Source organism: Phaethon lepturus, unplaced genomic scaffold (assembly GCF_000687285.1).
Source record: "Phaethon lepturus isolate BGI_N335 unplaced genomic scaffold, ASM68728v1 scaffold48436, whole genome shotgun sequence".
In the NCBI taxonomy this organism is placed as follows: Eukaryota; Metazoa; Chordata; class Aves; order Phaethontiformes; family Phaethontidae; genus Phaethon; species Phaethon lepturus.
The window spans coordinates 31,278-43,764 of record NW_010549321.1 but is presented as its reverse complement, the minus strand read 5'-3'; the positions used below and the strand labels follow the sequence as shown (position 1 = coordinate 43,764).

The 12,487-nt window shown below is 43.3% G+C and overlaps 1 protein-coding gene across 1 annotated transcript in view; it reads left to right on the top strand.

Annotated features, from left to right (window-relative positions):
• Nucleotides 1–2,740: 2,740 nt before the first annotated feature.
• The window catches only part of LOC104623206 (dedicator of cytokinesis protein 10-like), a gene marked incomplete at its 3' end in the record, with an annotated part of 40,342 nt that continues 30,595 nt past the window's right edge, over nt 2,741–12,487 (top strand). The window contains exon 1 of the mRNA XM_010290224.1: nt 2,741–3,030. Coding sequence (XP_010288526.1) covers nt 2,866–3,030 — 165 coding nt within the window. The remainder of the gene's footprint in view (nt 3,031–12,487) is intronic.

The window sequence follows — 12,487 nt, the reverse complement described above, 5'->3', positions numbered from 1 at the left end:
CTGAAATGAGCGGTGGTTAAAAATGGAGTGAGAGTGGGCAGCGGATGTTTTCCTGTGTGGCTATTCCTTAGCCTGGCATTGTTGCCAAAGTCTTTGTAATGGGGAGTGGAGTTGCTTGCACAAAGGAGTATTTTGCTTCCCAGGGGGTTTCGCTAAATTCAGCTTCTGGATTAAAGTGCTAATTAACACAAAATAGTGCTTGATGCTTCACTGTAAGAGTGAGTAACGCTGTTGATAGTTGTGTGTAAGCATAATGTATGCTAATGAGACCCCTACCTTTGCAAAACAAAGCTGTTGATACTGTGTCTGTGTCCAGGCATTTTTCTGGGCTGGGAGTTTTCCTTTCCAATGATAACTCATTTTTTTTGTGAGATTTGCTTAGAACAGAAGGGTTTTTTTAACTCTTCAGTGGTTTCTTTTCCCCTGTGCATGAGCCGTTTTTTCAGTTCTTGAATTTTGATCAAGGCCTGCAGGCTACTTTTAGCTGGCTTTGGCTTGTTAGTTTACTTGGTTTTGGACTAAGTGTCATTTTTGTCTCATAAGAGGTGAAATGCCAAGGTGATGTCATTCCTACTTACAGTTGTTTGTGGATTAAACTATTTTTAGATATAATGAAGTTATTTGGGACGCTGGCAGAGAATAGTTTGATCCAGACCACTGAAATGGATGGGACTCTTCACTGAGAGCGAAGCGAAGCTTTGGGTCAAGCCCTAGGGTGCTATTCCACGTATGTGTGCACGCACACGCGCGTGTGCAACAGTGTTGGGCTGTGCCATGGAAACCAAATTTCATGGAAATCCCTGCCGGCTCTCGCAACTGAACGCGGGTGAATAAAAGCAGATGCCGTACAGACAGACGGGAGACGCGTTAGCAGCCCCCGAGGTGGCAGAGCAGTTGCCCTAACAGCCAGCAGCAGACGTTACCCAGGCCCCTGTGGCTGCTGCTGGAATTCGAGTAGGAATGTAGGTCTCCCAGCTGCCAAGGGCATCTTTTGCGTGGCCAAGGTGTCAGTCGCAGTGCTGGAGCAGGCAGGGGACTGATGAAAACGAAGACAATAGCAGCTGCAGGCAGGATTGCTGATGTGGTGCAGAAATTTCCCAGCTGTGCCGCTGCGCTCTTGTAATCGCATTAGAAAAGTCAAACTAATAAGCAGGCTATGAGGCCGCCTTTGCAGGGTGTGCTTGTGGATAGGCAGGCACATCACGCAGGCGTGTGAAGTCATCGCTGTGCCCAGTGAGGTCAAGGGGGAAGAGCTGGGCAGGTGCATTGGCAGAGCTGTGGGTGAGTTTGTGCAGTGCCTGCCAGTGCTGCTGACTATTTTCTGTGTGCACTCAAAGCGGCTTACTCTAATGAAACAAAGGCAAGAAATAATGGCAATGAGTGTGTGGCTTTTAAAGCACGCATTTGGCTTTTCTGGCAAATGCTTTAATTAAAATGATGATGTCTTTTGCCAGATCACTGAGCAATTAAACCCTAATCAAGCCCAGAGGAAAGTATTTCCATGGAATGTTTTCAGTGCGATTCCTGATTGAGATTGTGAGGAGGAGTATTATTTACAAAGATCTCATTAACAGCCGTTGTAAGGTTGCTTATGCCCCCATGGGAATGCAGACAAAACTCTCATGGCCTTCATTAGAAATCAAAGCCTTTCAATGCAAGGTAAATACGGTTTTGGGTGCACATTCTAACATTATACATGTTAGCTTAAAAGCAGCCTCTCTGGAAACCCTGTTGGAAATTCTTAGTTTTCCCAATGTGTAAGAGAAATCCATTTTCTCTAGATATTTTTAGTGCTAACTTCCTCTCAAGTGCTATTATCTTACGCTCTCTACCATTAGCGCTTGCTGTGTTTCCAGGTCAGTCATGTGATTGCTGAGCATCCCTGCCTGCTTTTTGAATGACTTGTCAGGCAGGAGCCAGACAGGCAAGTTGTTACTGCTGACTGCCGGCAGCTGCTTCTCCCTGCCTGGATCCCCACTGCTGAGCACCGAAGCCATTCTTGGAAGGTCACTGGGGTTTGGTTCAGTGAGACCCCCCTTAGCAGAGACCCTTCTCCACACAAGCCTCCCATGTAGATGCGAAAACGTACTACTCTGCAGAAAGCATGCCTGTGTGGGAACACACAACTACACTACTGAAAGGCGTTTCAGAGCTACACGCTGCTGTTTCTCACTGAGCCATGGCTATTTTAATATGAGCTGGTCCATACTTCTGCCCTTTTTTTTTTTTACCACTTGTTACATTTACAACCCAAATGAGCTTGCTGTGCTTCAGAAAATTGCAAGAAGTGAAAAGATTACAGCCCAAATCCCTTGGTGAGCTTAAATATGTCTCTCTTTCTGTGGCAAAGCACCCTAAGGCAAAGTATTTTAAAAACAGCAGTGCTGATAATGAGAGCTAATAACTTTCCAGATGTTTGCTGGTTTGCTACATATGACTTTTTAAAAAAGGTATTTAAACTGATCTTGCCAGTTGTTGTGGGTGCCCCTGTGTGTGTTTAATGAACAGCTGGCTCTTTTGAACTAGGAATTTTAATACTTTCAGTTCCATGAAACTGGAATCAGAGGAGGCGGCCGATTGTACAACAGAGGGAGCGCATTTTCTTGTGTGAATGCAGAAGCAGAGCGGGAGGGAGAGAGAGAAAAGCATTGTAACATTGCGTGTGTTTCAGTTTCAGTGGATCAAATCTTTCCTCTATCTGCATCCAAGCTATTTGGTTGTGATCAGATGATCAGAGCTGAAGGAAGCGATTGGAGAGCGAGCTGGCTGCAGCTGCACTGTAGGCTGTTTTCAGGGACAAGGAGCCACTGTTTTTCAAACATAGCATAAACATAGAAGTTATTTTGTAGGCTTCAGGATGCAGATATGGGTTGTGCTGCCAGCATTGTTCTGCTCCAAGCCTTTCGTTCTGTGGTACAGAGGAACTGTCCACATATCTGCAGGCGACGACGACGAGAGGAGTTGTCACATGAAATTCTGCCGCTGGATAGTGATGATGAAATGAGCAGACCCAGGACTCTCATCATAATGGTATGGTATACTTTAATTGGCAGAGGTGACAGAATTATTACTACAGATGTTATGTGATTTTTTTTTTTTTCCCCCCCCTTTAACTGTGTAATTGTAGAGAAAGAACAGGCTATTTGCAACTGTAAGTTAGTTTGCTGGTAGATTTGCTGTCTCTGTTGTCAAACGGAGCTGAAATGTTACTTTATAGCTGAAGCTGTTAGCTACGCATAAGCTCTACATAAGTAAATGTTCTGCTATTTAATTGTTGATGGGTTTTGTTGCTATTTGCGAGATAAGCAGCACTGGAGCCAGTAGCGTGGTTATGTTTTATTTCAGACTTGGAATTCTAAACAGCAGACAGCTTAGGTACTAAGTCTTTTCATCATAAAAACAAAAACAAACTGAAAGGCCAAACAAAACAAAAACCTTTTACTTTCACCCAGGATGCAGTTGGAATCTGTATCGTTATATGCAAATAAACTCTCATATATCTTTGCTGCAGACTGTTTGCAGCAGTAAAATATTTGCTGGATCGCTGCTTTCTGGTGTAGTGAGTTGCCTCCATTCTTTAATGAAGGGGGGCTTGAAAGGCTCTCGGTCTTCAAGAGTCCTTTTCTTTCTGAATTAAATTGGATTATTTTTATTTTGTGTTGAGAATGTAATAAGCATTATATGTTTATTAGGAATAAGTGGCAGAGTTGTTCCTCATTGTAAATCACTGTTTCAGAATGAGGCATACGGCTACTGCTTAGCTACTGCTCTTCCCTGCCAAATACACGTATGGTGAGCATTTCCAGAACCCTGGAGTGGTTTGGGTCTGAGGTGGCTATGATTTGGTACTCTGTGGCTCTCACTTGACAAAAAAATTACCGAGACATCGCAAACAGTGATTTTGTCAGCTTGTCAGGGCACTCGTGTATATCACTTGAGTGGTAGAGATTGGTGGGGTTTTTTGTATATAAAGTATGTTATGTTGGAGTCCCAGGTGCATCCCCCTGATACCTCACTGTATCACACAAGGCAATAACTTAGTTGTAAGTGGGTGATGGTAACATTAGAGAATTTAATAACTGTCCTGAGGTCTAGCAGTGGTTTGAGTAGAGCATTGCTGCCCGTAGAGAGGTGTGTGGTGCAGTCATGGCAACTATAATAGCTAGGACCCAATCCAAGCCATGGTTTTTGTATCAGCTGAGGGTATTAGCCAGTGCATGGAGTGAGGCTATGGTCACAAGGAGGAAGGGGGTGAATTTCATCATCGTGAAGTTAATGTTTAAGATTCTTCTGCTTTAAAATCCAGTATCTATAAAAACCTCTTTTTTTTTTCTTTTTTCTTCCACTTAATGGTTAAATAAACAACCTCAACAGCATTTAAGCAAATAACTGTCTCCTTCCTGGTATTAGTTTCAAGCATAATAAAGTGAGAAGGGTCTGGAAGAAATCACAGCATGTGTGAGTATGGATCATCTGTGCAACTTGGTAGAAAAGGGTAGTCTTGGGTGTCATGGGAGCAAAGAATGTACCAACTACCCCATACCCAGATGCAGTTATCAGCAGCTTGAGTTGCAGTTCTTTGTGCAGTAAATCGTGGAAGAGTGGGGCTCGGAGAGCTGCAGCACAAAGGTCCCTGGGTTCTCAGAAGTGAGGCTTCACCACAGCATGGAGGGACCTGTGGAAGCTGTCCACCACCCTGCAGAGCTGAGGATACCCAAAGGAGAGGCACGCTCGTCAGATGGTCTGTTACCTGCTGCTGGATGTGGGCTTTCAGGGACACCCCCCCGCCACGCTCAGACACATCCACCCGTCATAGTAATGGGGGCCTCATGTTTTCTACAGCAACAATTAATGCACTGGTGTTTGTTCTGTCAAAAGGCTGCCCTTCCCTGGGGAAGCCAGGACACCTGTGGGATCATTTTCTACCCTTGGTCCCTTTGAGAAGAGGAGGATGAGGGGTTCAGCCATGTCATAAGGCTGATGCAGGTGCAGGCAGGCGCTTTGGAGGAAAGCTGCAGGGCAGGCGACGACTTGGGAAAACCGTCTTCCCTCACACATCTTCTTTTCTCTTCTGGATGTGTATTATTACTGTGCCTTTTCATTTAGAAGCAGTTAATTACATAACTAAAATAATTTGCTGTTGAACTTCACAGTTAGGCTTAGTAATGATGTGGAGACCTGGCGAGTTGAGAAGAAATCACTGCTTCAGAGCACTTCTGCGGCAGAAATGGGTGGTCCTGTTTCCACTAGAATTCATGTTACTTGAAAGAGCAGCATGATAAAGAGGGCTGGCGGCTACTGGACCTTAATAACACATGTGTTATGGTTCTAACAGATTATGGTTTTTCCCCCTTGGTCTGTGTCATAAATCCAGAAGTTTATGTCTGGATAATACAGTAGAGGCAGCTACGTAGACAAGCAAAAGTGTTCAGTTCACAATGTCATTATGCACATTGTGCAGATGCCAGGAGCTAAACTGAGCCCAGTGAGGTTACTGAGTTTTCATGTCTGAGGGCAGTGAGTGATTGGGGTGCCCAAAGAAGAGAGGCAAGGAAATCCCAAAATGCAGAATACCTGAAATATGCTGACATGCCTGGGTGTGATCACCAGAGGCTGTGGGCTCCTGTCAGCTAAGATCTGGCATTTTATCTTTTCATGCCTTCAGATGAAATGGTCCTCCTCTTTGTAGTTTGTGTGCCACTGGCTATATGCTCCCTACTGAGAGGCTTAGTATTTGGTACTGATTTCGGTAGGCTTTCTTTTTGAATGGCTTTTTTAAGTCCCCAGGCTCTGCTGTGTGTTCTTGCAAGTTTGCCTCTCCTGTGTGAAGAAAAAGTAAAATCTCAGTGTTGCCCTTGATAGGGAAAGCAATTCTGAGGCAACAGAACAGCAGCCTACCCTAAAATAGTTGCAGTAAGTATACAGCTCTATAGATGTGCTTCATTTTCCGTTGCTAATCCCTGGAGGGGAACATCTTTGTAGGATGTTCTTCTCGGAATTGTGCCTTTGCCAGTGGCACTCCAAGCGGGAGGTGTTGTGGGTGTGCTCCTTGAGAAAAGAAAGGGAGAAGCCATGAGTACAACCTCCAGCTATTGCTTAACGGCCACCAGCTAATCACTGTATGAAACTTTTAGGCGTCACAGCAGGTATTTCTAGTGTGCTAGTCCTTGCAGAAAGTGAGGATTGATGTCTTTATTCACAAAAATTTTTTTCCCTCTTCAGTTTGTTAGTTTAGAAATATGTTTTTATCCTTGGGCAAGACAGATTAATAATCAGTGTTAGATCTTGGCTGGATCCACTGAGCAAGGAGAGTTGTCAGAAAGACAAAACTGGAAATTCTTTGTGTATGACTGTTGCGTGTCATCTTCTCTTGGACACAATCCTGGGAGTTGCCAGAGACGTGGAAAATAAGTATCCAAACAACCTCTAACTAGAGGTACAAGTTGAATTAATATGTTCAGTGACTCTGCATTTAATAGACCATCCTGTTGTTTTCTGTACCTTTAAGACTATGTCTGTAAGAGCTGGTTTTCAAAATAGGTCCCTGAGATGGCGAGGTTTGAAATACTAAAAAACTAGGTAGAGTGAATGCAAATAAGAGTACATGCTGTTTCTGCAAGAAAAAGGAGAAGAGGAAGATGGCTGAAGGAAGGAAATTTAGGATGCGGGGTTATGTGGAACTGTTTTGTGTTTGGAGTGGAGGCACTAATGTTTAGGGTGATGCTTTGTGTTTGGAACTTGGACTTGAAAAGAAGTTGAGCTTTACCTAGTAGGTCGTTCGTTGTTTTTTGATGTGATTTATTATGAACTGTGGCAGCTGAGATTTGTGTGGAAAATAAGAGCGAAGCATGATGTTTAAGGATATGATCTTCCTCTCCACCCTCCCGCCCTTGGTAACCAGCTACACAAAAAAACAGAGTAAAATGTTTTGCATTTTGAATAAAATAATGTAACTTGAACTGATGTGTTAGCTCGAACACAGCCAACAGCAAGGTGACAATACTACTCTCTCTATTCAGTTTTTTGTCTCTGAAAAGAGACAGCTTGCAGAGATTTTCTCTACTCTTTCCAGTTACAGAAGTAGTAAGAGAACTTCCCCTGTTGCAGGATGCTCTGCTCTGGCATACAGCTGGGTCTGGGGTGCTGCCGGAGCTGCTTCTCAGGTCACGTAGTTTGTAAACAGAGTTTTAGTCTTCTAAAAGCAGTAGAAACAATAAAAGCATGGCTTTGAGAATTTTTCCTCATGTAGTACTAAAGTTTACCTCCAGAATTGTGTTCCTTAAGTTTTGTTGCAGGATATGTGTTATTATGTTTCTAGTTGAAATAATTCAGTGCACTCATTTCCTCATTTGTATGCATTTACCTACTGATAATTTGTACCATATGCATACCAAGTGCTATCAATAGATGGCAACTCTTAAGAATTGCAAGATGTCTGACTCATGACTGGTTTTGTAGATGGGAATGTGTCTTTTTCCACTGAGCAAATCTTCTCCATCTGACTTTAGTACTCTAAGCAGTAACTTTTATATTTCTTTTACTTCTTGTTTGTGTTGCAGCAACATGTGTAGTATGACAGTATGTGGTATGACATGATTATGCATCTGTTAACCAAAGTCTTATGACAGCTTATGAAGAGTGTGGACTAAAAAAAATGAAGTGATGAAAACATCCTCCTACATAAGAGGAATTTATTACCTTCTTTTTATCAAAAAGAAAAAAAAAAAGAGAGAGAAGCAAGCGATTTATTTGTAAGCAAGAAATACCTGAAAGAGTAGGTTATAAATTAAAGGAATTTATAATTAAATTATATTTAATTATAGGGCACAGGAATTAAAGGGCACAGGAAAGTCTCTATAAGTAACAGTCCTTGGCAGTGCTTTGGGAAGGCTTTTGTTGACTGCATAAAATCACAAAATCACAATTTAAAAGATACGTGTTCAAAATGCTTCTTGGGAGAGAAGAAGGTTGACCTATGGAAAGGCAAAGCCACTTGCTTAAAACCAAGAAGACAAAGAGAAACACACACACGAGGGAAAAAACCAAAACACGCTTCAGGTTTTTCAGGCTTTGGCCATCTGCAGTCACACTGCTTTGTGTAATAAGCACATTTATAAACAAATCTATGCACACATATGCTTGATTTGTCGCAGTTTTGTCTGCGATGCTCTGTCTGCAGTTCTGCTTGGCTCTAGCTCTGAGGGGCTGTAGCAAATGCCAGCCTTCCATGTCTCCCTTGATTGTTCTGCTCTTTGGATCTTTCTTCAGAGGAAGGTAGGATTGTTAAGAAAAAAAATACCAATGATCTGACTGGTCTGGGATTTTGGAATCGGGTGAACTATGGTTGTAGGAGCCTTGAGCTATTTACATGGTATGGTGACCTCATACACCAAATCAGCCATGAGTGCAGATCTTGCATTTATGTTTGCCTGCTTTCCTGTGTTTATCAGAGTATTAAATATTTGAATAAGTTATAAAGAAAAAATAAACTTTCAATAAGGAGATTAACATAGCTTTAAATGCCAAGTGCTAGGCACAGGATGAACCATCTAAAACAACCCCCATAATATCTTTGAAGTTCTGGAGACTTCCAAGAAAATGCTTTGAAATTTATTTCATACAGAACTCAGTAGAGGTATTTTGTTTCGTGTTGTCAGTAGACAATGTAATGTTGGACAGAAATAGAAACCATTTTTTATGTATATATACATAAGTACATGTATTTATGACCAGCAGCCTCCAGGTCTATTTTCAGAGACATTCTCTGTTTGGTTTTATGTGCATCTTGGGCTGCACAAGTAGTTCCAGACTCATAACTCAGTTCAAATCATTTGGTCTTTTGCCTCCCACAGCAAAGAGGTAATGGGATGTGTGGCTGCTCCTGGCACTGTGCTGACCAGGCTCTGTGGTGGGTTAGGTTGACGGTTAATATCTACAGAAATGGATGGAAGCAGCGATACTGCCCGCCACTGTATCTTGGCTGAGAAGGGGTGCTGTCCCACGCTGCTCAAGCCCCATTACAGGAGCACGTCTCCATTAGCGGTATCGCCGTCCACGGCTGGCAGACGGGTTGGGGCAGTGCCTGCAGTACGTATGAGCCAGAAGGATGCAGAAATCCACCTGCAGTGCTTCGTGCGTGCCCTCAGCGCGTCTCAGGTGCTTGCACCGCATTACCAGCGAGCGCATGTGCGGGCATCCGCAGCTGGAGCACCGCCCTGCGCCACACGCAGCAGCTGGAGAGCCTGCGGCCGGGACGGTGAGCGGCGGTGTGGTGGCAGCAGCACTTGTTCTCTTAACGTGTGTACGCTGTCCTTGGCCCAGGCTCTGGTAGACTGGTTCTCTTCTGCTGAGCGTGGAGAGCGGCAGCTGGCTCAGGGAGCATACAAAGCAATAGTACATTAAACTCATGCTTCCAGAAAACAGTAGTAGTGCCAGTCCTCAGCCCTTTCCTCTCACTGGCATTAACTCACCGCTGGCTGCAGCACTGAGAGCCAGGCTGGGCTTTATTTTTTGTGCTTTTGTAGGTACGGAATCCTCCAAGTAGAGCTGATCTGGATTTAAATGCATATAGCTGAGTCCAGAGTCCATTTCAGGCCTTTGGCTACAAACATGGGGATATTGATTTAGCTTGGAAACAACTATGCTGTGTAAGAGGTACGCTGAGTGAGGAAGGGAGCCATGAAGAAACCAGGGCCCTCAGAGAGTGCCGACCAGCCAAAATTACTGCCAAAGTAAAAGCTGCTGCGGGAGGCAAAGGGGGGAAGGAGAGCTGTTGAAGCAAAGACAGTGTGTAAGAGAGGAAGAGTTCAGTGATGAGAGAGACAGAAGCCAAGTAGAAAATGCCATTCCTTCTCATGTGAAATTAATAAGGCACACTGCTGTTAAACTTTGGTAAGATTTGATTTTTGAGGGCAAGCCACCGCTGCTCTATGTTGACACGTCAGGATGTTCTGATACTGCTTTTTCCTCCCTCCTTGTTCTTCTCAAAAGCTTTGGTTTTGCTTCACAGTGAGTATACCTCTTCCTACTGATGCTAATCCCTCCTCCCTTGCCCTTCTTCCACCCCTTCCTTTCCAAAGTGGAAAACCGCCTTTGACTTGAGCATAAATGCACTCCATCCCCTCCTGGGTGGATTGGAAATGTGAATGGAGTGCGACAGAACTGTTCCTGATACATCTCACTTCCATGGAGTTTCTTCTTTACAACAGTAATCTTAATACACTTGGTCTAAACCCAGTTTAAATAAACCAGAATTCCAGTTCAGCACATTTCAGACAAAGGCCTTACACGAAGTTTCATTGCTTATGAGAGACGAGGAGATGTATCTCTGAGCCTTTATCTCCATGCTTGATACTCCATCTGTCAGAATCATGTGGTTTTAACACATATGGCAAGTCTTTGCTGCTCCGTAGCCTCTCCAGCAACCTCTGGCCAGCAAAGCAGTGTAATGTGGCACAGTGCAACAGGAGGCATTTCACTTAATGGCAGCTGCAGAACCATTCCATCATCAGCTGTGGCAGAAAGGTAAGTTGAGGAGTAAATACTGTGAGCACATCTACAGTGTAAACTGAAGTGTCAGTGCTGTGTGCTGTAAAACCCAGTGGGGCGAGCGCTGGTTCTCTTACCTTTTTCTGTGCACCCCAGGGGGGTTGCCACATGATTTCTAAAAACTCTCAACATTCTGACTTCTCGATTACTTTTCCTGAATCATACAAAGTTTTGATGAACGGCATCACCCCTTCATGACTATTACATGACTACTGCAAATGTGTGGGTGAATACGGACTAGTTCCAGGTTGCGATATGTCCTGTACCTTAAAGAGGAACTAGACAAAGGCAAATGGTTTTGATGTTCCCTTAACCAAAGAAAGGTTTGTGAAGGCTAAACACAGGATTTTGTTTCTAAGGCTAAGCAGCATTTCAGCATATTTGAGCCTGTCAGCTAGTACTAATTGGCAGCTCTGCTTTTGAGAGTGAAACAAGAAATGAATTCTCTGCTGAAGTACCAAAGTAACTGAACTCTTGTTCACTGCAGTGCTGCTGTTTCAGGGATACAGAAACAGGCACGGTGTCTTCAGAGTGTTTGGAGCCAAGGAAGATGGAGGAAGAGGGAGTGTCTGGGAAATACAGGAACAGGTCCTGATCTTTTAGCCTTTGAATCACTTCCTTGAATAATTAAGGCTTCCAGCCTGAATTAGTGATTGGAGTGAGGAATACCACGGTGGGGAAGGGATTAGGATTCATCACCAGAAAGCATGTCACATGAATACTTCGGGATGTTTTGGGTGGCAAGGGTCTACACATCATCTCAGGGCACTATTCCAAGTCTAGTCCAGCTGAAGCTGGCTCAGACCGTGGACCACGATCTGCTACGCTGAGTTGTTGTAGCTGTGCGTGTGTGCATGTATTTCCAGTCAGAAAGAAGCCGATTCCGTCATTATTCTGGGGCTCAATTGTTTCAGTTCTGCTAGGACTTTTATTTAAAACTCAGGGAACTCTGTAAAAAAATACGTATTATAAAAAATGTACTTTTTTCATCCTGTTAAGTTGGTGCCTCTTCAGAACAAAACGTTATGTTCTGTCTAAACAGAAAGAATTTGTGTGCAGTATCTTGCTTCTACAATTGCAGTCTGTTAATAATTATTGCCAATTTGTGGTTAGCTTAAAACATAATAGATTCTGCGTGTGTGGTTTTCGATGAAAAATAGCCATTGTAATGTTTGTCAGACTTCTTTCTGCCTCAGGGATCACTCTGAATACAGTGAATGGAACGAATTGAATTGAACACTTCATGCCTTTGGTGTTTGTTTTTTCTCACTTCTCATCTGTCAACTGCTGTGCTCATTTTCTTTTCATTAATATTGATACTTGCCTGAAGATGAGGCGGCCAGATTCAGTTCTCAGTTATATGTGTGCAAATCCATCAGAATAAGGTTTTGACTTAATGCATTAAAATGGACCAGAAGTGTAATTTTGTGCTGCTTGCACGTTTCTCTTCAAAAAAAAAGAAATCACGAAGTTAAGAGTGGAAAATGTGTGCGGCCTTGCTGGATCAATCAGTGGTTAACTATGAAAATAGGATGTTGGGAGTTGAACATCATGTCACCAATCACTCATAACTTTCTTTGATGTTTCAGTACGGGTTTGGTGTTACCTTGATGTTTTCTACAGGTTGTGACTTAACTGCTAAAATTAGCTCTGTCAGAGGGTAAGCCTTAACAGTAAAGAGATTAATTACTGAAATGTAGATTCCTGGAACCAGATGCCCCACTGTCCTTTTTGAGATGTTTCTTCCATTAGCAAATTATGTGCACACATGCGTTGCAGCTATCTCTATAGGAAATCTGAGCTCAATGGGATTGCAGAGGAGGACGAGTTCTTGGGAGAAATGGAGCTTGGCATTGGGCCTATTTTTTCTCACTTTTGGGTACTTGTGACTTGAAGGTAAAGAATAAAAAGCGTTCACACAGCTGATCTGCACTTCTTT